Source organism: Salvelinus sp. IW2-2015, linkage group LG17 (assembly GCF_002910315.2).
Source record: "Salvelinus sp. IW2-2015 linkage group LG17, ASM291031v2, whole genome shotgun sequence".
NCBI classification, from domain to species: domain Eukaryota; kingdom Metazoa; phylum Chordata; class Actinopteri; order Salmoniformes; family Salmonidae; genus Salvelinus; species Salvelinus sp. IW2-2015.
Window position 1 is genome coordinate 32,796,832 of NC_036857.1, and position 27,500 is coordinate 32,824,331.

Below are 27,500 nucleotides of genomic sequence, written 5' to 3' on the forward strand. Positions count from 1 at the left end.
TGAAGTCAAGCGCAGAGAGCAGGTGTCAAGAACGTGGATTTATTTTTCCAATACACAGGGAAAATGATCATGCCCTAAAACACACGGGCGCATGAAAAGATGAGTCCAAAAACACCGGACTAAACTGTTCCGAGAAAATAACAAAATCCACATACAAATCCAACACCAACATAACAGAATACAAGCCCGCACAACAGCCAGCGGGCTACCTGCCCTTAAATAGCCTACCCACCAAACTAAACTCAAAACAGGTGCACCCAATCAGTCCAAACTAACAGAAACAAAAAGAAAAGAATCGATGGCAGCTAGTAGGCCGGTGACGACGACCGCCGAGCGCCGCCCGAACAGGAAGAGGCACCATCCTCGGCGAGATTCGTGACAGGATCGTAAATGTTTTCCTGTGTTTCCTGTATGGTCGAAATCTAGCCTAGAGTCCAGCCTTAGTCGGTTGAGCACATTTAAGTGGGGTAGAGCACTAGAAATGGCTTCCTCTCTCAAACACATCGCCAGGATCGTTGGTCACACTTGTCATGTTTCCCATTTCAATTGAATTACTGGCTAACAGTACTATCATATTTGTGCTAAAACTTCCTAAATACTACATATTAGTACTACATAGTACATTTATCAATTGTTTTCCCCACTAGACAAGTAAATACTTATTGACACCCATATTAGATAGAAATGTTTTACATTCTTATGCTTTGTTACCGTCTTGATTCAGTCTAAATGTGTTTGTTCATTTTCCTGTGGTATTGTGTTTCATAAATACCCTCAATATTAGTATGTTTCGTTATTCCTGTCAATACAACTGACCAATGAAAGCTGAATTTCTCAATTTGGCTGTTGTGTTCTGCTATGGAGCTTGAGCCTATGGGTGAACTTTCTATGTTCTTAGTATTGCCTCTGAATAATGCTAAATGCTGTTCGGAACAAATGATGTATTGTAGAATGAATTCATCTCATGTAATGATCACTCATTTTAATATAAATGTATGCCCCAGTTACAGCAGCATGACTGATTGGGAATATTAAGGTGTTCACTGCACACATAGGTTGCTGTTTAGAGTGGAGGAGAGCTTCAAACGCTAGCTATTAGCATCTTATCACATCCTTAGCATTAGCATGTTAGTACATGCTTAGCGTTAGCATATTTAGCACATCTTTTGTGTTAGCAGGCTCGTAGCATTAGCATGTTGGCATTAAAATGCCATTGGCAAATGGAGAGACATGTTTCTAAGAGCTTCTTCCCCCCATTTGTTGTAGAACCGCGGTCGTTTGGCAGAGAAGCGCACCATCCCCCTGCCCCCCAACCGCGTGCCCAAGAGGGAGCTGGCCTCCGCCTTCAGCAGTGACGACAGCGAGGGCAGCGACCATGCCCACATCAAGCAGGAAGACGAGCTGCATTACAGTATCATGAGAAAGGGGTAAGGCCTGGGAGAACTTCTTCATCTGATTTATATTGGTCAATACAAATAACTCATCACCTACAGTATCTGTTCACCCTCATTCCCAACATGCCTTTGGTTGTTGGCTTTGGGTGGTGTAGAGGAGTACAAGCTCTGTGCCTACATTAAGTGTACATGTTATGTGCTAACGTGTAAGAAATTCATGTTTTCTTGCTCATCGTCTTTGTTCAGTCTACGCTGCACTCTGTGAGTCACTGAAACACAGCATAGCCCCCCGCCCCATACAGAAGAATATTCTTTATAATAGTATTAAAGTAGTATTAAGCGTATTCAACTATGCGAGGACCAAAATACTAATAATGTAAAGTGCAGGATAAAGCGAGTGCAATAAAATAACTAACATCGAGACCCCGCGCTACGTTCTGATGGAGACGGTGTGGTCTTTTACACGACAACAGTTACCGGGTTACATGGATCTCGCAAGAGGAGCACTCCACTGTCGACAAAGTCAATGTCAGCTCATCTGTGGACCTTACACGCACGCACGCCCACACACAGACACACAGACACACACAGACCGTACCGTTGTGMGAGTTTATTTAGGTTCTCATTAGAATGGTAAATGAGGGCTCGAAGGAGGGAAAAGACAGGCTGAAACATGCTCTGATGTAGTAGCTGTCACTGCTTATGAGAGCATGATAATGCATTGATTCTGTTGTCAGAGGACCATGTACAGTATGTGAAAAATACTTCTCTTAAGCCATCTCTTCTAACACTTAGTTGGCTGAAAAGCTAGAAGACTGAATCCCATTGCCATAAGATGTGTTTCAGGTTTGAGTAGCCACCACAGCAAGCTTCAGATAACAGTCAGACAGTCGCATTAAACAGGCATCATGAGTAGTTTCACCTTAGTGAAATCGCTGTGTGCCAGGGATTTTCTTCCTGGTTCCAAAGCTCTACATCCCTCTCATTTCAACTCATGCCTGGACCGGGTAGAAAGTGATGAGATAATCCAGTAAGAAATGTGGATACATGCATACATTTGCACGTGTACACACGCACATCCATAGACACACACACACACATACAAACACACACACACAACCAGCAACACAGCACACCAACACACAAACAACACACACACACACAGACACACACACACACACACACACACACACACACACACACACACACACACACCCAAAGTCAGGGTCGTGGCGAGGTCATCCCATTAAAGTTTTTTCAATCACTTTTGTGCAATTTTCACCAGTATGTGGTGCATTTTCACAACTCTAAGCACAAAAATCTAAACAGATAATCAAAATGGTTCATGTTTCAAAACTCGGAGCACATTTTCAATTGACTGAGTACAACAAACAAATTCACAAAGTCACTTGTTCACTGCACCAAATCACGCTTTCAATTTGGATGCATATTCAATCTAAGTATCTGCTCCAAACTGATAACTACTGATCCCAAATGATGTAGTATCTAGTTAACGTATATGTATTAGTTTGATTACTGCGGAACACTGTACATTTCTATATTTTTTACCTCATAAATGTATTAATTTGACATCAATTTATGCTGTAAGGTAAAACCAAATCATATATGGATGTGGCTGTAAATACTATATCATCATTCACCATCAGCCAGTGTGCTTAAGTAGGACAAAGTGGAAAGATTCCCTCTATGAGCTACCATTTGGAATTATAGTGTAGTGTACGTAGAACTGAAATACCCGGGTTGTATTTAAGCAATAAGACCTGAGGGGGTGGCCACGGCTAAGGGCTGTTCTTATGCACGAAGCAACACGGAGTTGGCCATATACCACAAACCCCCAAGGTGCCTTATTGCTATTATAAACTGATTACCAATGTAATTGTAATAAATGTAAAAATAAATGTTTTGTCATACCCGTGGTATACGGTCTATTAAAACTGGGTGGTTCGAGCCCTGAATGCTGATTGGCTGACAGCCATGGTATAGCAGACCTTATACCACGGGTATGACAAAACATGTATTTTTAATGATCTAATTAATTTGGTAACCAGTTTATAATAGCAATAAGGCACTTCGGGGGTTTGTGATATATGGCCAATATACCACGGCTACGGGCTGTGTCCAGGCACTCCGTGTTGCGTCGTGCGTAAGAACAGCTTTTAGCCGTGGTATATTGGCCATATACCACACCCTTCCCGGACCACACCCTTCCTCATCCAATCAGCATTCATGGCTCGAACCACCCAGTTTATGAATAGTAATATATTSCACTCATGATCTGAATTTCATTGATACACAATGAGCTGATGAATTTCAAGCAGAGAGACAGGCGATACTGTATCAGTTGACAAGTCACATAGACAATGTGATCTTTTCCAATCTTACATATGGCATAAAAGGTATACAACACTGTGCTATGTTACTACAGGATCCACCTGCTATACAGTACCTCTATGTCTGATGATTTGTTCTACGTATGTACTGTATAAGGATAATACAACTCTAACACTGACATATTTCTCTACATGCTCATAACTTGCCATTGGATATAAATTCATTTAAAAAAAATGCATGTCAAGTTACTAGTCAAATACTGTCTGGAACATAATATTTACCATCTACTATTCTTTTTATCTAGCACTTCAAAAATAACCGTTTTGAAATTTGTATCTTGTATTTTTTGCTATTGGATWAAATTATAGTTAAAATGACTAAATTGTGAGCCTATCATTATCTGATGTAATGGTGACTAAACTTGGTGGAAAACTTAGATTTGCATGAATGAATGAGGGGTGAAACATGTGTTAAACTCCAATGAATACGCAATCAAAGGATCTAAACATAAGATAGGGGGCATTACAAGCAGGGGTCTAAAGTGCAATCAATTTGGTCCAGGAGCAGGAGTTTTATTTTGGGAGCAGGAAAAAAATCTCCTCGATAGTAATTGTTGTAATGATAAGGCTTCACTGTACAGTTGTTTCCAAGTGCAGATTCAGTAGRGTCATGGTTGCACCATTACTACAGCGAAAATGGCTTCCTTCTAGACCAACCAGGTCATATTACCAGCGCAACATTTCCATCTTCCTATAGTGGCTCGCCAGGACCACATTTTAGTCATAAACCATGTCGTGGGCTGTTCTAAAACTACTCGTGTGTTGATTTGTTTACACTTTGTTCAGTCATGTTACCTCTTTGGCTTGCTACCTAACAACCTAGCAGTATATCCAAATATTTGGGGGCACAGAAAGAAAGGAAAATAGGAAAATAGATAGCTTCTTCAGGAGATCAATGACCATAGTAATGAATGATTGACAGATCTTTTGTACGTCCTCATCACAAACCTTACATTTTTAAAGAGACAGTGTACAATTTCCAGTGTAACTTTTTTGTTGCTGGGCGTACCAGTGCTACCAATGACATTTTTTAATTTAGAGTCTTGATTACAAGTGTTATCAGTTTAGAGTTTTGTATTTAGAGTTTTGAAAATATACCACTTACATCTGAAAAATTTGCCAAGGTGATTGAACAAAAATGTAAGATGAACCAATGAGCTCAAATGAGGATGAGGCTCTGATGACATACTCTACTTTTGTGTGTGTTAGTAAAAAATTATCAAAGGAATTGGGAATTAAAATCTCCCAATATCCTGTTTCCAACATATCCATGTAAAATGGTTAAAATGCTATGATCTTTTCTATATGAATATATAGATATATTTTGTGTGTGTGTGTGTGTGTGTGTGTGCGTGTGTGCGTGTGCGTGTGCGTGTGTGTGTGTGCTGTCTCAAGACTGGTTGTGACATGGAGGACAGCACAGCAACTGTAAAGTTGTAAATGGATCCACTAACCTCATTAAAGTACTTTCCCCACTGACACTTGCGGCGCTCATGTGTTAAGATGATAATGAATTTAAAGAACACTTATGACTAATATGTCAGGCTTTTACCCTTTAAAAGGCGGTGGACTCGCTGGAGCCACAGCTCCGTTCTGTCCCGGGCATCCATCTCAGCCCTACTTTACCCAAATGCAATGGGTCTGAGCGAAAGGGATAATGGGATGTCCAATCAGGGAAATCTGATTTCTATTGACCACAAACCCAGTAAGTGAGTCGTAGAGGGGTCTTAACAAATTGGATTTGGTCAATGGATGGTGAAAAAGATGGGATGCTGTATATATGTGTGTGTGTATATTCTCTACCTCCTCGACACATCATCAGGATTCTCGCTAGCATTGTGTCACATCACACTTTGTTACTTCCTGCAACATATTTTACATTGTGATAATTATACTGTATCATTCTCATCATGATGCAGAAAAATACCTGATTCAATTAAAAAACATTGTTATGTTATGGTCCACTTCTACATCAATCTATCAATCAATCAAATGCATTTATAAAGCCCTTCTTACATCAGCTGATGTCACAAAGTGCTGTACAGAAACCCAGCCTAAAAACCCCAAACAGCAAGCAATGCAGGTGTAGAAGCACGGCAGCTAGGAAAAACTCCCTAGAAAGGCCAAAACCTAGGAAGAAACCTAGAAAGGAACCAGATTATAATAATAATCAAAGTGGTTGTCGAGGGAGCAACAGGTCAGCACCTCAGGAGTAAATGTCAGTTGGCTTTTCATAGCCGATCATTCAGAGTATCTCTACCGCTCCCGCTGTCTCTAGAGAGATGAAAACAGCAGCTCTGGGACAGGTAGCACATCCGGTGAACAGGTCAGGGTTCCATAGCGGCAGGCAGAACAGTTGAAATTGGAGTAGCAGCATGGCCAGGTGGACTGGGGACAGCAAGGAGTCATCAGGCCAGGTAGTCCTGAGGCATGGTCCTCGGGCTCAGGTCCTCCGAGAGAGAGAAAGAAAGAAAGAAAGAAAGAAAGAAAGAAAGAAAGAAAGAAAGAAAGAAAGAGAGAAAGAAAGAAAGAGAGAAAAGGAGAGAAAGAGAGAATTAGAGAGCATACTTAAATTCACACAGGACACCGGATAAGACAGGAGAAATACTCCAGATATAACAGACTGACTCTAGCCCCCCGACACATAAACTACTGCAACATAAATACTGGAGGCTGAGACAGGAGGGGTCGGGAGACACTGTGGCCCCGTCCGAAGATACCCCCTGACAGTGCCAAACAGGCAGGATATAACCCCACACACTTTGTCAAAGCACAGCCCCCACACCACTAGAGGGATATCTTCAACCACCAACTTACCATCCTGAGACAAGCCCGAGTATAGCCCACAAAGATCTCCGCCACTGCACAACCCYAGGGAGGGCGCCAACCCGGAACGGACGACCACGTCAGTGACTCTACCCACTCAAGTGACGCACCCCTCCTAGGGACGGCATGGAAGAGCACCAGTAAGCCAGTGACTCAGCCCCTGTAATAGGGTTAGTGGCAGAGAATCTCAGTGGAGAGAGGGGAACCAGCCAGGCAGAGACAGCAAGGGCGGTTCGTTGCTCCAGTGCCTTTCCGTTCATCTTCACACTCCTGGGCCAGACTACACTCAATCATTGGACCTACTGAAGAGATGAGTCTTCAATAAAGACTTAAAGGTTGAGACCGAGTCTGTGTCTCTCACATGGATAGGCAGACCATTCCATAAAAATGGAGCTCTATAGGAGAAAGCCCTGCCTCCAGCTGTTTGCTTAGGAATTCTAGGGACAGTAAGGAGGCCTGCGTCTTGTGACCATAGCGTACATGTAGGTATGTACGGCAGGACCAAATCGGAAAGATACTGTAGGTAGGACCATGCCCATGTAATGCTTTGTAGGTTAGCAGTTAAACCTTGAAATCAGCCCTTGCCTTAACAGGAAGCCAGTGAAGAGAGGCTAGCACTGGAGTAATATGATAAAAAATGTTGGTTCTAGTCAAGATTCTAGCAACCGTGTTTAGCACTAACTGAAGTTTATTTAGTGCTTTATCCAGGTAGCCGGAAAGTAGAGCATTGCAATAGTCTAACCTAGAAGTGATAAAAGCATGGATTKATTTTTCTGCATCATTTTTGGACAGAAAGTTTCTGATATTTGCAATGTTACGRTGATGGAAAAAATCTGTCCTTGAAACATTCTTGATATGTTTGTCAAAGGAGAGATCAGGGTCCAGAGTAACGCCAAGGTCCTTCACAGTTTTATTTGAGATGAATGTACAACCATCAAGATTAATTGTCAGATTCAACAGAAGATCTCTTTGTTTCTTGGGACCTAGAACAAGCATCTCTGTTTTGTCCGAGTTTAAAAGTAGAAAATTTGCCGCCATCCACTTCCTTATCTCTGAAACACAGGCTTCCAGGGAGTTTAATTTTGGGGCTTCACCATGTTTCGATCTAAACCAGGCCAGAACTTGTTCGTGTAGACTAATTTGGGTTTCCAATCTCTCCAAAAGAATGTGGTGATCGATGGTATTGAAAGCAGCACTAAGGTCTAGGAGCACGAGAACAGATGCAGAGCCTCGGTCTGACGACTTTAAAAGGATTTACCACCTTCACAAGTGCAGTCTCAGTGCTATGATGGGGTCTAAAACCAGACTGAAGCGTTTCGTATACATTGTTTGTCTTCAGGAAGGCAGTGAGTTGCTGCGCAACAGCTTTTTCGAGGAAAAAAGCTTTTTCGAGGAATGGGAAATTCGATTTAAGCCGATAGTTTTTTATATTTTCTGGGTCAATGTTTGGCTTTTTCAAGAGAGGCTTTATTAATGCCACTTTTAGTGAATTTGGTACACATCCGGTGGATAGAGAGACGTTTATTATGTTCAACACAGGAGGGCCAAGCACAGGGAGCAGCTCTTTCAGTAGTTTAGTTGGAATAGGGTCCAGTATGCAGCTTGAAGTTTTAGAGGCCATGATTATTTTCATCAGTGTGTCAAGAGATATAGTATTAAACAACTCGAGTGCCTCCCTTGATCCTAGGTCCTGGCAGAGTTGTGCAGACTCAGGACAACTGAGCATTTGAGGAATACGCAGATTTAAAGAGGAGTCCGTAATTTGCTTTCTAAGGATCATGATCTTTTTCTCAAAGAAGTTCATGAATTTATCACTGCTGAGGTGAAAGCCATCCTCTCTTGGGGAATGCTTCTTTTTAGTGAGCTTTGCGACAGTATCAAAAATACATTTTGGATTGTTCTTATTTTCCTCAATTAAGTTGGAAAAACAGGATGATCGAGCAGCAGTGAGGGCTCTTCGATACTGCACTGTACTGTCTTTCCAAGCTAGTCGGAAGACTTCCAGTTTGGTGTAGCGCCATTTCTGTTCCAATTTTCTGGAAGCTTGCTTCAGAGCTCAGGTATTTTCTGTATACCAGGGAGCTAGTTTCTTATGACAAATATTTTTTGTTTTTAGGGGTGCGACTTCATCTAGGGTATTGCACAAGGTTACATTGAGTTCCTCAGTTAGGTGGTTAACTGAATTTTGTACTCTGACGTCCTTGGGTAGGCGGAGGGAGTCTGGAAGGGCATCTAGGAATCTTTGCGTTGTCCGAGAATTTATAGCACGACTTTTGATGATCCTTGGTTGGGGTCTGAGCAGATCATTTGTTGCGATTGCAAACATAATAAAATGGTGGTCCGATAGTCCAGGATTATGAGGAAAAACAAGATCCACAACATTTATTCCACGGGACAAAACTAGGTCCAGTGTATGACTGTGGCAGTGAGTAGGTCCGGAGACATGTTGGACAAAACCCACTYAGTGGATGATGGCTCCAAAAGCCCTTTGGAGTGGGTGTGTGGACTTTTCCATGTGAATATTAAAGTCACCAAAAATTTGAATATTATCTGCCATGACTACAACGTCCGATAGGAATTCAGGGAACTCAGTGAGGAACGCTGTATATGGCCCAGGAGGCCTGTAAACAGTAGCTATAAAAAGTGATTGAGTAGGCTGCATAGATTTCATGACTAGAAGCTCAAAAGATGAAAACGTCATCTTTTTTTTGTAAATTGAAATTTGCTATCGTAAATGTTAGCAACACCTCCGCCTTTGCGGGATGCATGGGGGATGTGGTCACTAGTGTAACCAGGAGGTGAGGCCTCATTTAACACATTAAATTAAATTCATCAGGCTTAAGCCATGTTTCAGTCAGGCCAATCACATCAAGATTATGATCAGTGATTAGTTCATTGACTGTAACTGCCTTGGAAGTGAGGGATCTAACATTAAGGAGCCCTATTTTGAGATGTGAGGTATCACAATCTCTTTCAATAATGGCAGGAAAGGAGGAGGTCTTTATTCCAGTGAGATTGCTAAGGCGAAGACCACCACGTTTAGTTTTGCCCAACCTAGGTCGAGGCACAGACACGGTCTCAATGGGGATAGCTGAGCTGACTACAATGACTGTGCTAGTGGCAGACTCCACTAAGCTGGCAGGCTTCAATTTACATCAATTTAGGTTTTCACCAGGAGTTGACTGTTTTTGTGAGCTCAACTCCGTTACCCGAAGTTAATTCTTGAAAGAATACAAGACTGTAATACCCTCGACCTAGACCATTTAACGTTCATTCATATTTTCCCTTCAAAACAACTTAAGTATTTTGAACGATCAGATATTGTTGTAGCACTTTTGAAATTACCGCATGGACGTGCTGTAACACAGAGTAGTAGGCTCTTGGATCAGCCTCAGGTACTGTGTCTACATGGTAACATGATTTCGTAGTTGTCAGAAAGGCCCTCGGAGGTGTTGTCATCCTTAAAGAGGACTTGTCAAGTTCATTAGAGGGCTCTATATCTTTTAACCAGATTAATGTTAATGGCCATCGGCTTTACGGGTGATTAGTTCAGTAGGCCACCAGAACAGTGAGGAGAGATGCGTATCATTCCTGCTGATTAAGCAAAGAGTGCCCGGGCCGAAGAGGAACATGGCGAAGGCTTGATAGAACCGGGACAAAGACCTGGTGGAACCAACAAAATGATGAATGGTCTGTTGTCACAAAGACGGCACATTTGGAACAGGAGTTAATGATCTTTGATGTGTGGGCTAGTCCCTCTCCCTTTACTCAAACTGTATAGACACAACCAGGGAATAAGGAGGAGACTAGATCGTGATCTGAAAATAAATAAAATAGTAACTTCCAATACTGCAATATAAAGGTATCTTATGATAAGAGTCAGATATCCAATCGTTTTCTTTTAGCCTGGAGTGGTTTGCAAGTCTATTCAGACAAGGTAAGTGACGTACGGAATCCAGATAGCACTTCATAATAACTCCACGTAATAAAGCATATCTAATGGATTAGTAAATAGTTATTTAATAATAATAATTTATTGATCATTACTCCATTCATAAGATGTTTAATTTACACTATATATACAAAAGTATGTGGACACCCTTTCAAATTAGTGGATTAGGCTATTTCAGCCACACGCGTTTCCTGACAGGTTTATAAAATCGAGAACATAGCCATGCAATCTCCATAGACAAACATTGGCAGTAGAATGGCCTTACTCAACGTGGCACCGTGATAGGATGCCACCTTTCCAACAAGTCAGTTCGTCAAATTTCTGCACTGCTAGAGCTGCCCAGGTCAACTGTAAGTACTGTTATTAAAAAGTGTAAACGTCTAGGAGCAACAACGGCTCAGCCACGAAGGGGTAGGCCACACTAGCTCACAGAGTGCTGAATGCTTAAGCACATAGCGCGTAAAAATCTTAACACTCACTACCGAGCGCGTAACGCACATAGCTCGTAACACTCACTACCGAGTTCCAAACTGCCTCTGGAAGCAATGTCAGCACAAGAACTGTTCGTCGGGAACTTCATGAAATGGGTTTCCATGGCCGAGCAGCCGCACACAAGCCTAAGATCACCATGCGCAATGCCAAGCGTCGGCTTTACACCATGTAAATCTCGCCGCCATTGGAAACGGTGGAAACGCTTTCTCTGAAGTGATGAATCACGCTTCACCAACTGGCAGTCCGACGGACGAATCTGAGTATGGCGGATTCCAGGAGAACGCTACCTGCCCGAATGCATAGTGCCAACTGTAAAGTTTGGTGGAGGAGGAATAATGGTCTGGGGCTGTTTTCATGGTTTGGGCTAGGCCCCTTAGTTCCAGTGAAGGGAAATTGTAACGCTACAGCAAATAATGACATTCTAGATGATTATGTGCTTCCAACTTTGTGGCAACAGTTTGGGAAATTGTTTGTCGAGATCGGTGTGGAAGAGCTTGACTGGCCTGCACAGAGCCCTGACCTCAACCCCATCAAACACCTTTGTGATGAATTGGAACACCGACTGCGAGCCAGGCCTAATCACCCACCATCAGTGCCTGATCTCACAAATGCTCTTGTGGCTGAATGGAACCAAGTCCCTGCAGCAATGTTCCAACATCTAGTGGAAAGTTCTCCCAGAAGAGTGGAGGCTTTTATAACAGCAAAAGGGGGACCAACTCCATACTAATGGCCCTGATTTTGGAATAAGATTTTTGACAAGCAGGTGTCCATATACTTTTGGTCGTGTAGTGTCAGTCCTTATAAACCATTTACTAATAATTAGTTAAGTATTTTTGTTTGGCCTCATGTAAAGTGTGGGCTATTTATACATTATAAATAGTGTAGAAATATTTTGAGTGACCAGTGTAACTTCTCACAAAACGATGGACATGCTTAATGTCTCAAAATATCAATGGTAAAATAATTAGCACCAAACACAGGATGTTAAAGGTTCAATGCAGTTGTTTTTAATCCCAATATCAAATCTTTTCTGGGTAGCAATCATCTTACTGTGATTGTTTTCAATTGAAATGGTCAAAAAGAAACAAAAATAGCTTCTTAGCAAAGAGCAATTTATCAAGCAAGAATTTTGAAAGGACTGTCTGGGAGTGGTCTGAGTGATGAGGGAAACACTGAAAACTAGCTGTTATTGGCAGAGAGGTTTGGAACTCTSTTTCCTATTGGTCTATTAACTAATTTAAAAAACGCCACACAACCAAAACAGGCATACATTTCAGTCTTCATAAACAGCTGTTAAACTACAAGGGCATTATCAGAACTTTCACAATTTCAAAGTATTGTTCCAACCTCATAGTGTAGAAATATATGAAACACAGGATAATCACGTGTTTGACTGCACTGGCCCTTTAAAGGAAATATATCAAACATCAAACATTTTATTCACAAAAACTGTTYTGAAACAACTGTCGCAAGGACGTAACGAAGAGTTGTAATGTGTTGCTAACCATAAAACGGAACAGATAGTTTTTCTTTCTTTATTCATTCATTACTACTGATATGTGAATGAGGTACATGTATGATTTACAAGTAGAAATGTTACATGTACTATATAACCTTGAAATGTTTCCAGTGCTTTAGTCTTTTAACCGCAGACAATTTTTTACACGTGGCTTTTTTTGGCGACACATTTACTGGGCCTTTTAAAGGTAGTAACTCTTCAAACGTATGTGATAGTTCAGTGAAATAATGRATTCAGAAATGTGTCTATGTACTGCTCTTAGTCTCTCGTGGACAAATTCTGCGCGTAAACTGAAGCATCTGTTTCAACGGGATGGAATGCCWGGGATATGGAGCAGCAGTAGTTCCGGTGTTTGGGTTTTGATTGATTATTTTGATTGATTATTTGGACATACAGTGGTTCCTCCTTTAAAAGTTGCGAGCTTACGCCACGGGACTTTCAGGTAATTTGTGGTTTAGTACGGTACCCTGCATCAGCACTTCATTGCCCCAGACCACCACAAGGGGGAGTTAGAGTACTGATTATGCTTTTGGGTCCTACTGTGTCTCTAACTGACAATGAACGGGCGACATAAACCTAAATAGAAACTGATAATTGTGCACGACTTCAGTATTACTTACTAAAACTGTTGTTACACTAAGGTTTTTATGATTTAATTTTCTTAGGATTATTTTGCTCTTACTGTAGTACTGTAGGCCACTCCCGACCAGTCATTTTATACAGTGCCTGAATGCGGTAATGGTCTAAGACACTGCATACATGTAGCTGTGCAAGCTGTGTTGCTACAGATGCCGGTTCAATACCCGTGCTGACCTTGGCTGGGAAAAGCATGAGTTGATTGTAGGTTTTTGGTTTTTCTCCATCTAAAAACAGAGATAAATATTTCTCAATAACAAATTGGCTTTATTTACAAATTAGTAACAACATCTCACCCCATGTTCAAGAATGGCCTTTTTCTCTCTCATTTTACGTTATTTGAAAACTAAATCATCTCCAAAATACTGTTTATTTTGAAACAAAGTGTTTATAATTAATATTAATTTAGAATTAAATGAAAGTCCGTTGGATATTCTCACAGATCTATGATTAACTCTGSTATTAGCAGGACAATATATATTGGTCATATTTGTCATGGCTCCCGAGTTGCGCACAATGGGACTGCCTTGCAGTTCTCCGGCCTGTGTCCACTGAACGCGCTCGAGGTTCAGGGCACGAGGGCAGAGGGCACGGGATGGGCCGCAGAGACGCGCACAGAAGACCGACCTAGCCAATGAAACGGGAGGAGGAGGAGGAAGGGGGAGGGTGCCACACTAGCCACACTAGGAACACTTTAAGGGGCATTGCACTAATAATGGCGCTGACTAGGGAAACGTTTTTAGTGCCAGTCTGCACGTTCAAGCTAAAACAATGTAACTAATAATGGCATATTTATGCTTTCATTAATAAAAMAATGATAAAAATACTCTTTCAAAATGCCGATGTTTATTTAGTTATGGATCCATAACGAATTACTATGAGAATAAATATCACTGAATTACAGAAATATCCTCCAATTCTCTATATGTAATTATTGGCGGAGAGTCACGTCATATTTTTCGATATACTGTAGGCCTACCGTAGGCGGCATGAGTCTCACTAGTGTTGAGTAATGTGCTGTTAAAAGTGGTGTAGGTCTTATTTATTTAAAGAGCATATTGAAGTTAGAAGCAATAGGATTTGAAGCAATAGCCTGCAACTATTTCAGCACCGTTTCGCGCTGCTCTGAGACAAGCATGGGGACTGGTCTTGATAAATCAATGAGATTTTTAGTTTCACTGAATCTCCATTTGGGTATTAGTTAGACTGGAATTAGAGTGTAGAAATGTTATGCTGTTAGCGTAACCTTTATTTAACTAGGCAAGTCAGCTAAGAACAAATTCTTATTTACAAGGATAGCCTACTCCTTCCTCKCTGTTGGGGAATTGAACCCCAGTCTCCCACATGCCCGCAGGACACTGGATTCTTTAGCTAAATAGCCCAGTACTGTACTCCCGACCGTCACGTTGTACAGCGCCATATTTTCCATTCCATCCTAACGGAAACCCAGAGGGTTTTTCATTTTCCTTTGAATATAAACACCATAATATTAATCAAATTAATTAAGCAAGTACCAGTCAAAGTTTGGACACACCTACTCATTCCAGGGTTTTTCTTTATTTTTACTATTTTCTACAATAGTAATAGTGAAGACATCGCACCTATGAAATAACACATATGGAATCAGTTAAGAACAAATTCTTATTTACAAGGACAGCCTACTCCTTCCTCCCCGTCGGAGAATTGAACCCCGGTCTCCCGCGTCCCCGCATTCTCTAGTACAGCCATTATTGAAGGCTATCAAATGCTTCTCAAAGATGCCCTCTGGTGGTCAAACTAGCACTAACCAGCATTAATGGTACCAGTGTTTCATACTTAAATATCGTGCCATAGAATTCTGCGGCACCATGCAAGCTGTGCCGCAGTATGCTGTAACTTTTAAAGCAGGAACCACTGTATCAGGATTGGGCAATGGCAGTGCTTACACTTTGACTGATTCACACGTGTGGTGAAATTAGCTTTGTCTGAGAGTTTTCTTTTGCGAGGGTGAAGACTTCGCAAACCGGAATTCCTAATTTCTAACACCTATGGACCCAAAATTTGATCCCACAGCTGACCAAATTATGCAAGATTTTAGTTCTGGGTTAATCAAGATTAGAACGCTACAAGGACTGACTGCAATCCACACTTTGGTTTTGGTAGAAAAGCCACTGCCAAGAGATGCTTGGCATTTTCAGGGCTAAAATCATTATTTAACTCAGCATAGAGTGTGTCTAAAGTTAATTTGAGTCATTTAGCAGATGCTCTTATCCAGAGTTACTTACAGTGGTGAGTGCATACATTTTCATACTGTTCCCCCATGGAAATCAAACCCACAATCCTGGTGTTGCAKGCGCCATGCTCGATCGACTGAGCTATACGGGACACCATCACACACTTACACATCACACTATTACAACAGTGTGACTGTTTTGGCATAAATATATTTTCAAAAAAATTCTCTGTATTGTGTGCCTATTGTTTAACCATTGATATGTTCTAGAGGCCATTTGAGACCTTGAATGGTTACTTTGGGATTTTGGGCAATGAAGCCCTTTATCTACAGATGAACTCATGGATACCATTTTACATTTACATRTTAGTCATTTAGCAGACGCTRTWATCCAGAGCGACTTACAGTAGAGTGCATACATTTTATTACATTTTACATACTGAGACAAGGATATCCCTACCGGCCAAATCCTCCCTAACCCGGACGACGCTATGACAATTGTGCGTCGCCCCACGGACCTCCCGGTTGCGGCCGGCTGCGAAGCCCAGCCTGGGCGCGAACCCAGAGACTCTGGTGGCGCAGCTAGCACTGCGATGCAGTGCCCTAGACCACTGCGCCACCCGGGACCATTACCATTTTTATGTTTCTTTGTCCATACTGGAAGGAAGTTAGAGGTGGTTTCGCGAGCCAATGCTAGTGTAACGGATGTGAAATGGCTAGCTAGTTAGCGGGTACGCGCTAMTAGCGTTTCAATCAGTTACGTCACTTGCTCTGAAACCTAGAAGTAGTGTTGCCCCTTGCTCTGCAAGGGCCGCGGCCTTTGTGGAGCGATGGGTAACGATGCTTCGTGGGCGACCGTTGTTGATGTGTGCAGAGGGTCCCTGGTTCGCGCCCGTGTCGGGGCGAGGGGACGGTCTAAAGTTATACTGTTACACTAACATGCTAGCAGACACCATAGATCTCTGGTCATTATGCTAACGCTAGTTAGCAATTGCACTAGCGCTAGTTAGCTACTTCCTTCAAACTGCATGCAGAAACATAAAAATGATATCCACGAGTTCATCTGACTTTGGGGAAGTAGATAAAGGGCCTCATTGCCAAAATCCTGAAGAGTCCCTTTAAGAAGCATCAGGTACTGCTGGAATGTCTGGAATGCTGGAATGTCTACCAATGGCATGTCCWTCTTGGTAAATGGTTTATAAGGACCTACATTAAACATCTTATGAATGATCTTATGAATCCTTATTAAATACTTTGAAAGTTGTTTTATAAATGTGTGAATAACTAGGTTACTAACATTTACAAATGTGTGAGTAACGATTAATACATTTTCAGTAAACGATTTACTAATCCATTCGAAATGTTTTATTACATGGAGTTATTATAAAGTGCTACCGGAATCCATCATACTGGCTAAATATTTGACGGTGGTAGCTTAGGTTTAGTGTCTTATACTCAAGGGCAAAACAAAGCCTACCTGAGTGTTGTTTGAGTTTGACGTCGTGTAGATAACAAGGCTTTGATTCCAAAGTGCTGACAGAGAGTCTGGGTAATTACCGAGCAACCACCACGGATTATATAAGTTCCACCTGCAGACGTTGGGCTTTTAAGGAGCACCCTGTGGAAAAACGCCACGCATACGCTTATAGCCCTAGAAAACTCACTAAGTCAAGCATTTATGTCATATGTTTCTATTTCATGTACACAACCATGAAATTCTTCCTTTTCAAAAGCAAAATGTTCCCCATATTTCTTATGGAAGGGAAAATAGCATTATTATTTGTGTAGTATAACAGTCTAAGTAGATTACATGTCTGAAATGGGAGGAGGGAGGTTGTCACAAGGGTGCTGGTAGTAGGCCCTTCTTCCGCAGATGGACAAAGAGAGAGAGGTGTGCTGTGCAAAGCAGCCATACCTATTTCCACTGGGCATAGCCTTCCGTGAACCGCTGGACGCTAACATAGCAACCGCTATGTGACTCTGTGTATCTGAAAGTAGTCCCTGCAAGGTGTCCAGCCCCTCTCTAGGAAGCAGAGATGCTAGAGGCTGAACCCAGTGGAGGCCAACTCGCACAATTTCTACTAGAATCATGATACCTCACTCTATCAATGCTGGTATGTACTGGAGTAGAATTTATGATCTGTGTAAATTAGCATTTTGTCTTATGTCAGTTTTTAGTACTGTAGAAATAGATAATGGAAGTTGTGTATTTATTTATATTGATGCAATAGTAATGTTCGCTGAGGGAAAACCCTCAGCTTAGCAGAGGCAAAGTTTGTTCGAGGTTTTATGCTAAGGAGGTACCGCTCCTTAAAAGCAGTACGTCTGAAAGATGTTTGTTTACAGTTGTGTAGTGGAGGAATGGGTAGGAGCGCAATACTAAATCATAGAATTGTCTTAAAATTGTCCAGACAGTTTTCTGGAGTTTCGTTTTTAGTCCAAGAATGAAGGTTGGCCTGTGTCTCAGTCGTTCTCTCCTTATAGACGGCAATCTTTCCATTTAAACAATGGATATAAGTTAGTATTATAATAGTACTGTATTTTTTATATTTACATTTGATCGTGTATGATAAACCTACGTTAATAAAACAACAAGGTTAACCTTTCTCTTACTTCTGGTCTCGGTGAGATTGTGTCTTAACTTAGAGCCAGCAAGGAGCCATCATGGCGACAGAGGAATTCTTAGAAAATACTTTCTCCTAAAGTTCTAATTAGTGAATATGGAGCTTTTCGAGCTTTCTGGAAAAAAAGGCTGAAGACCTATTTGCTACTTTCACACGCTTCTCCATGGCAACAGGTTAGGAGGTACTTGCAGCAAGAATCCAGTTTTCCTCATACATGGAAGTGTAGAATTTGTCTTCTTTCAGCGCWAAAGATGACTTTTGCGTGGAGGGTCTAGTAAAGATGCTCACGAGTCACTGTCTCTCCGTAAAAACATTTGGAGGGTTGCATTTTAAACAGGGTACTGTTCCAAAGTGCTGTTTGATTATGTACTATAGGAAACCTAGCTGCATACCTTTTTAAGAGTTGAAGTCCTAAAGAATATCTTTTGAATCTCGGTCCCCGGTTTGAAGAATTGCTTAATTTATCCCAAACTATTATTGGTAATTTACTTCCTAAAACTCAATATCACCTCTGCAGAGAGCGGCAACGCAATTAGACAATAGATAATACGCAATGAAACTATTAGATAATAGATGATAATAGATACAATATCTGAGATCAGATACTGAGATCTGACATTTGACATTTGGGAGAATATTTGGATCGATCAATTACTAAACATACTCACATCTCCAATAACATTGCGATTGGATTCTGACACCATCTTCTGGCTCAGTGTAGTGGCTTAGTTCGAGAGAACCGTACCAAGTCTCCATGTGGCAGACTTATCTTTTATTTCATTGTACTTTTCTTTCTCTCTGCGGCCATATCGGCCCCACATCAGCTTTTGTAAGGAAGGAACAACAGGGAAAGCCCAAGAGATCTCCCGGACTGTTCTTATTTATTTATTTATGTATCTATTTCTGAATTTATTTATGACTCCCTCTGCTTGCTCGGGCCCCAGTTGCAGGCTGTCTTTCCATCTAAATGTGAGTGGCATACGAACACAAGTCTTTGTCTGAAAACAAAACAAAATATGAAGTATGTCGAAATCCATATCTTTGCATTAAGCCTTTGTTTTCTGACAATGATTTTTTTCTCACCAAAACACCTTACATATGTACATTTTGGTCTAGAGAATGAAGATATCACTCAGCAATGGTAATTAAAGCGTTGTCCTTTTTTAACTGTTCCTGTGTATTCGCATGAGCCCATATCACATGGTCATTTGAACTTGAGTCGGGGCAGGCTATAGTAAAGGATGTGGATCACCTGCAGTTGCAGGTTGTAGCCAGCTGTGTGGTCTGTTTTTTGTTTTGAGGTCGGAGGAGGAGGAGGAGGAGGAGGAGGAGGAGGAGGAGGGAGGGCTCTGCAGTAGCGCTATAGCTGCAGGCAGCAGGTGTTCCAAGCAGGCTGTCGTCTCTCTGGCTGTGTCCCAAATGGCACGCTACTCCCTATATAATGTACTACTTTTGACCAGATGGGCACTGCTCAAAAGCGTTGCTCTATATAGGGAATAGGGTGCTATTTGGGATGCAAAATCCCTCTACACCTGCATGACACCTCCATGGCCCCACCATGGCAGCTGCCTATATCCCCTTGTCCCCTCTGTCCCCCTGTCTGTCAGTGCAGTCTCAGTCGTGGTGTCAGACATGGCATCGGGGTGCCCAGGCTGCCAACCCGTGCCAGCCAGTGTCCGCTCACACTATGAGCTCCAGCTTTGTCCAGCTCCTCTTTGCCAATGTCACAGCAGGGCACTGTGGGGTTGCCCTCTGCTATTCTGTTCCCATGCCAGGAGAAGATGCTTTTCATGGCATTTGGAGAGTCTAATTTGTTTCTCCTTTGGTAATGTCAGAACAGCAGCTGCTTACTCCCTTTGGTTGAAGTTTCAACAACTTTCCCAGTGAACCTTTTCTGTGGGAGCTATTTTCTGTTTGGGTCCCGCTGTTGTTTCATGAACGTTTTATAGTCACTTGTGAGTTATTATGGACACTAAAATAGAGAGTGTCACAACACATTATACAGTTTCTTCAGAAAGTATGCAGTATTCGTACCCCTTGACTTATTACATATTTTGTTGCACTACAGGCTGAATTAAAAATTGAGTAGATATTTTTMGGGGTTCTCACCCATCTACACACAATGCCCCATAATGACAAACATTTTGCACATTTACTGAACATGAAATACAGAAATATCTTATTTACCTACATTTTCACACCCCTGAATCAATACTTTGTAGAAGCACCTTTGGAAGCAATTACATCTGTGAATTTTTTGGGGTAAGTCTCTAAGAGCACACCTGGATTGTGCAACATTTGCCCATTATTCCTTTCGAAAGTCTTCAAGCTCTGTCAAATTGGTTGTTGATCATTACCAGACAACCATTTTCAGGTCTTGCCATAGATTTTCAAGCAGATTTAAGTCAAAACTGTAACTCAGGAACATTCACGCTCTTCTTGGTAAGCAACTCCGGTGTAGATTTGGCCATGTGGTTTAGGTTATTGTCCTGCTGAAAGGTCAATTAATTTCCCAGTGTCTGGTGGAAGCAGACTGAATCAATCAAATGTATATATAAAGCCCTTTTTACATCAGCTGAACCAGGTTTTCCTCTAGGATTTTGCCGTTCCATTTCTTTATTATCCTGAAAAACTCCCCATTCCTTAACGATTACAAGCATACCCATAACATGATGCAGCCACAACTATGCTTGAAAATATGGAGAGTGGTACTCAGTAATGTATCGTATTTGCCCCAAACATAACACAGAATGCATATTTTGGAATATTACATTTTTTACAGGCCTCCTTTTTACAATGTTGTTGATCCATCCTCAGTTTTCTCCTATCACAGCCAATAAACTCTGTAACTGTTTTAAAGTCACCATTGGCCTCATGGTGAAATCCCAGAATGGTTTCCGTCCTCTCTGGCAACTGAGTTAGGAAGGACGCCTGTATCTTTGTAGTGACTGGGTGTATTGATACACCATCCAAAGTGCAATTAATAACTTCACCATGCTCCAAGGTATATTCAATGTCTGTTCGTTTTTTTACCCATCTACCAATAGGTGCCCTTTGCGAGACTTTGTAAAACCTCCCTGGTCTTTTTGGTTGAATCTGGTTTTGAAATTCATTGCTCGACTGATAATACAGATAATTGTGTGGGGTACAGAGATGGGCCAATCATTCAAAAATCYTCTTAAACACTGTTATTGCACACGAGTCCATGCAGCTTATTATGTGACTTGTTAAGCACATTTTTACTCCTGAACTTACTTACGCTTGCCATAACAAAGGGGTTGAATACTTATTGACTCAAGACATTTCAGCTTTTCATTTTTTATTAATTTAATTAATAAAGAAACATAATTRCACTTGTACATTATGGGGTATTGTGTGTAGGCCAGTGACAAAAACACAACAAAAKAAAAAAGTCAAGGGGTGTGAATATTTTCTGAAGGCTCTGTATGTGTATTATAAGGCTTTGTAAAGGATGTTATTGCATTATATGTATGTACTTCATAAAAAAGTGATACCAGGAATGTCTCTCTGGTCTAATGGTCATCTATACCAGCCCAGCCCACGCGTCTGTTTTTCCCCCTCTATACACCGAACAAAAGACTGAGTTTGATAATCACTGTCTGAGAGTCAATGGAACTCTGAAAATATGTGACTGGACCCAATAGTTTCCTTTCAATGTGATAATGAGATACAGTGTCATTTTGTTATTTTACTCTTTTCTCTTTAATTGATTCAGAAATAGCCTCCAAATTGTCAGTTGTCTGAACACTTTACTGATTTACTATCTAAAAGTTGTATATTTTCTGTTATGGGTGAGTAGAATTCGGAGCTCATTGGATTGAATGGATCATGGTTCTGATACTCAAACAATGAAAATAACATCTTTCTTTTCCATTGTAATCCGTCAAAGTTACCCTGCATTAGAGCCTGTCGAATAAAGTAGTAGCATCTGGGTCATGGCATCTCTATCAGTCTGTCAGTTAGTCTGTCCTGTGGACTGGACCAACTGGGGATGATGAGGGTGGTATTGATCAGTTTAGGGATGAGCCGAGGATGAGATGATTGTCTTCGGTGTGTGGCCTAGGCCATAAAACAGAATCTCATGTTCCTCTTAGCTGTCACCACCACATCCAATCGCTACCTATGCCCCCCCCCCCCTCCCCCTCCCACCACCAGCTACCCAACTCATGAGGGAGAGCTGAGTCAGGCGCTAGATTAACCCCCCCCCCCACACGACAACCACACCCCACACACACACACACACAAACACAGCCCCTGTAGCCCAAGCACAGATTATGACCTTGGCCTGGCCACCCGTGCAGGGGGGAGGAGCTGTCCCTCTTTATCCAACCATGCAGGGACTGCGCAGGAAAAGTGTGCTAATTACCAGCGCTAATGATGTCCTTGTTCGTCACAGCTTAGCATCGCTACATTGCCATGTGATAATAACCCCGTAGCCTCAGTGAGAAATTCAGAGTAGCATTATGACGATCACTTTCAATGATAGGGAGCAGGTAGGGTCAGGGGGTTTAGTTGCTAGTGGATCTCAATTTTGCGGATCTGTGATTTTTTGCATGATGTAATCTAAATTAGCCAGTATGACTATGAACCTTAACAAAGTAGACCTGAATTGAGTGTAGCAAAAACATAATAGAAATTTGATTTTCAACTTCTTTACAGGTTGTATTTTGATTGAGGTCCAGGGCGTAGTGTCACCGAAAGTGTGACGTCATGGCACAACTAAAGCATAATTTGTCGCTTAACTATTAGGCAGGACTTATTTTGTCTGCGTTCTGTTATGTTTTAAGTTTGACTCATTGATTCCCGTTGACTGACAAGCAACTGGTATCCCAACGTGGTCAGAATCAGACTAAATAAATTCCCCCGCATCTGTTCCGTACAATTTGGAAAACAGCTCGGAGCACGGCAGCCTGGCATTACGGAGCTAGAGCCTATAATCATTGTGCTGTAAAAAGCCAGAATCCAGCAGCCGCAAACCATGTGGCCTCCTCAGAGTGGTGGCCAATCAGAACCATCCCCAGCCACTATGCCTTGTCACCCTGACTCCCTCCACTGTCTCTTCCTGGTTAGCAATAATGTTCCCTGAACATATGACGGAAATTCTGGATCCTGTTCTTATGTCAGACAACTAGTATGTTCACCAAACTTGATTTGAACATATTCAGTTGAACTTGATACTCCAAATTTAAGGAAACAGGAGAAAAGTATTAAATGTAATGCCATTTATTCATATCTTCCTTATCTGTATTTTGTATTTTCTGCAATAAAATAACACTTGAGGCATAACTTTTGCAGAATTGAACATTCAATAAACCAAACCTTTTCGACCGTATGCCCCATAGCCATATAGTGATTCGTCTGTGATATTCCCTCAAATGCTAAGCGCCTATTTTCCATCGTTATGCCGTTTAATGCGATCAGAGCGCTAATCAGATTGCGTTGAAGTAACTCCATGACACAGTTGTGTCCGTAGTTGCTGCTGCTGGATTAGAGGGAGCTGGTAGGGCATTGGGCATGGCAGGCAGATCCAAGCCCTAATCTCTAAAACCCTCCTATGGTTTGGCCTTGAACAGAGGCTAGGACAGTGGTGTCACTGTGGGAGAGAGGGCTTTAAAGTCCAGGGACTACAGTTGAAAATGAAACAACTTCTGGGTTGTACCATTGGATTAATATATTTCTTCTGCATCTGTAAATACCAACCATTAGTCTGTGTGATTAACGGGGGCTGAGCTAGAGTGGTGTTTGTGAGAAGGTGCCCGAGGCCGGATATTTTTACAAAAACGCCTGTAAAGTCTGAATGGTTTGAGCTACAAACGTATATGAAAAGCGGAGGCTCTCATGAACACGCACATGTAACATGTTTTGCTCTATGACGCTGACAAGTGACACAAGAGTCGTTAAGGGGTAAGGGGTTCTTCTACATAGAAGATCATAGGAAGTCCCAGGGCATAGTGTCTGTAATACTGTAATAAGCTCACATAGTTGCTGTCACAAACTCTGCCCAGTTGTCACTGACTAGTTGGATATTCATTTCCCAGTGAGCTAATCATTTCTGTACTTACAGCATTCATATAAATTCATTTTTATCAGGTTGTTGCTTTGGCAGACCCTAATTTTTTGGGACATTTGTTAATAAAACTAATGAATGCAACTGTTGGCTGTAAGTGCACTTCATTTAGCAGCCCTAGCACCAGGAAGGCAAAGTGTTCCCATTTTTAACCATTTCATGTGTCTGAAGGTAGAACTCCGCCGTCCTGGCAGGCCCAGAGAGCAAATCAAGAGCACCTATAGGCCTACCGCTGGCCAATCAGACAGCTCAGATCACTGTGTCTGCACAGTTTCCTCGAGCCACAGACTGTAAAAAGAAGCCTCAAACACACAGCAAAGTTGATACTGTGAGATTTCAAGACTTTTAAAACCATGACTAGAGAGAGACTTAATGAATACAGCAAAGAGCTGCTATTTTCATGAATAAATTCATGTCTAAGCTGTTATTAAGCACTGTCATCACTTTGTTCAAAGCCATAAAATGTGCGTTCTCCCTACTTTCACTCACGCTACGACCAGCACTGCAGATGCAATGAATGAGTATAGCAAAGTGTTCAGATAAGAGAGCGTTTGTTATTATTAGCAGCTTGGGTCTTTTTTAATTTGGAGGAATATTTCACTTTCTCAAGTCATCGGAGTAACAACATGAATTGGTGCGTGAGGCAGAAACAATGCAGCGCGACTTGAGTTTCGCCATCAGCTGGAAGACGGTGTCCCCTTTTCTCAGAGGAGGGAGAGCGGAGGGACGGTAAGTCGGGTGAGTGGCAGCCTCACTGCTGCTCCCTCCCCCCAGACTGACCATCAAATGGCGGCCATCCGTCCAGTAAAAAAAAATAGAATCAAATTATTATGCTCGCTCAGCTGTGCCTCGCAAGTAGGCTAATATGACAAATTAAATCAAATCAAATCAAACTTAATTTCTCACATGCACAACAAGTGTAGACCTTAGCGTGAAATACTTACTTACAAGTCCTTAACCAACAGCGCAGTTCAAGAAGAGTTAAGAAAGTATTTACCAAATAAACTAAAGTAGAATATAAAAATAAGAAAAAGTAACACAATAACATAACAATAACGAGGCTATATACAGGAGATACCGGTACGGAGTCAGTGTGCAGGGAGTACAGGTTAGTTGAGGTAATTTGTACATGTAGGTAGGGGGTGAAGTGACTATGCGTAGATAATAACCAGCGAGTAGCAGCAGTGTACAAAATGTCCAGTGGACAATGTAATAGTCCGGTGGCCATTTGATTAATTGTTCAGCAGTCTTATGGCTTGGGGGTAGAAGCTGTTAAGGAGCCTTTTGGTCCTAGACTTGGCGCTCCGGTACCGCTTGTCGTGCGGTAGCAGAGAAAACAGTCTATGACTTGGGTGACTGGAGTCTCTGACAATTTTATGGGCTTTCCTCTGACACCGCCTATTATATAGGTCCTGGATTGCAGGAAGCTTGGCCCCAGTGTTGTACTGGGCTGTACGCATTACCCTCTGTAGCGCCTTACGGTCGGATGAGGACGAAGTTTGCCAGATAGTTTTGAGCAGTTTTGAGTTGTCATGTGACATGTTTCATTTACTGTAGCCATGTAATGTTATGTTATGTATTATGTTGTGTAATGTTATGTTGTGTAATGTTATGTTGTGTTATGTGTTGTGTTATGTTATATTGTATTATGTTGTGTTATGTGTTATGTTGTGTTATGTTATGCTGTGTTATGTTATGTTATGTTTTATGTTTGTGTTATATTGTGTTATGTTGTGTTATGTGTTATGTTATGTGTTATGTTATGTGTTATGTTGTGTCATATTATGTTGTGTTATGTTATGTGTTATGTTGTGTTGTGTAATGTTGTGTTATGTTATGTTGTGTCATGTTATGTTGTGCTATGTGTTATGTTGTGTTATGTTGTGTTATGTTATGTTTTGTGTATGTTATGTTATATTGTGTTACGTTGTGTTTATGTTATGTTATGTGTTATGTTGTGTTATGTTATGTTATGTTTTGTGTTATGTTATATTGTGTTGTGTTTATGTTATGTTATGTGTTATGTTGTGTCATGTTATGTTGTCTTATGTTATGTGTTATGTTATGTTGTGTTTATTTTATTGTATGTGTTATGTTGTGTCATGTTATGTTGTGTTATGTTATGTTGTTTTGTGTTATGTTATATTGTGTTATGTTGTGTCATGTTATGTTATGTTGTCTTATGTTATGTGTTATGTTGTGTTATGTTATGTTTTGTGTTATGTTATTTGTGTTATGTTATGTTTGTGTAGTTATATTGTGTTATGTTATGTGTTATGTTGTGTTATGTTATGTTTTGTGTTATGTTATATTGTTGTTATGTTGTGTGTTATATTGTGTTATGTTATGTGTTATGTTGTGTTATGTTATGTTTTGTGTTATGTTTATTGTGTTACGTTGTGTTTATGTTATGTTATGTGTTATGTTATGTTTTGTGTTATGTTTTATTGTGTTATGTTTTGTTTATGTTATGTTATGTGTTATGTTATATTGTGCTATGTTATGTGTTATGTTATGTTATGTTGTGTTATGTTTTGTGTTATGTTATGTGTTATATTGTGTCATGTTGTGTTATGTTGTGTCTTTTTACTATCAAAATAAAGAGAGTTCCACACTCCATATATCAACTCCAAGTAATTTATTGGGTATTTACCAACGTTTCGGCATCACTCTGCCTTCTTCATGGTTCATGTTTTGTGTGCTTATTGCTATCCTTTGTTACTATGTGTTTGTGCCTTGTTGCATCTTAATAACGTGTCATATAAAGCAGTGTGTGTGAGTTGCTAACCCCCTGACTCTGTGCGTTTCAGCCGTGACAGTGACCTCTCTAAAATCATCTCCAACCTCCACCACACAAGACAGCACGGCATGCCCGAGGACCAGCCAGCCACTGACCTCAGCACCAACACAGGACACACAGGTAAGATACTACAAGACCTGGGACGGGGGTTTGGGTGTTGTGTGTGTTTCTATATGTCTGTGTATCTCTTCGTTTTTTTCCCTCTATTCCACCAATTTGCAATAAGGTTACGTTTTCTTTACATCAACATGAGTAATTCATCACCATTATGCATTAGTCCATTAATGTGCAGTAATTTGTTTGATTGGGGAATTTACTGTAAGCTTATTACTGATTCCTGAAGGTGGCTCTCAAGTCGATTACTTAAGGTTCTTGTTAGCCTGTTCTATTGCACTCCAGGTTTTCCCTTAGCCCCCTGTTTTAAATGACCACTAAAAAAATAGCTTTGTTTGCCATTAATCCACTTTCATGGGCGTAAAGGAACCATGGTGTGTGTTAAGCTACAGTAAGAGCCTTCTGACAGTTTACAGCCCAACAGTTAAACGC

At 41.2% G+C, this 27,500-nt stretch overlaps 1 protein-coding gene across 2 annotated transcripts in view; it reads left to right on the plus strand.

The window, feature by feature from the left end:
- The window catches only part of LOC111977292 (sterile alpha motif domain-containing protein 11-like), a 72,861-nt gene that overhangs the window by 16,995 nt on the left and 28,366 nt on the right, over positions 1-27,500 (plus strand). Inside the window, exons 3-4 of one of the 2 annotated variants that reach the window (XM_024006689.2) lie at positions 1,267-1,427; positions 26,965-27,411. In XM_024006689.2, coding sequence (XP_023862457.1) covers positions 1,267-1,427; positions 26,965-27,295 — 492 coding nt within the window. In that variant the 3' untranslated portion in view covers positions 27,296-27,411. Of the gene's footprint in view, positions 1-1,266; positions 1,428-26,964; positions 27,412-27,500 lie in introns of those variants that run through there. The other variant, XM_024006688.2, reaches the window with a different exon arrangement.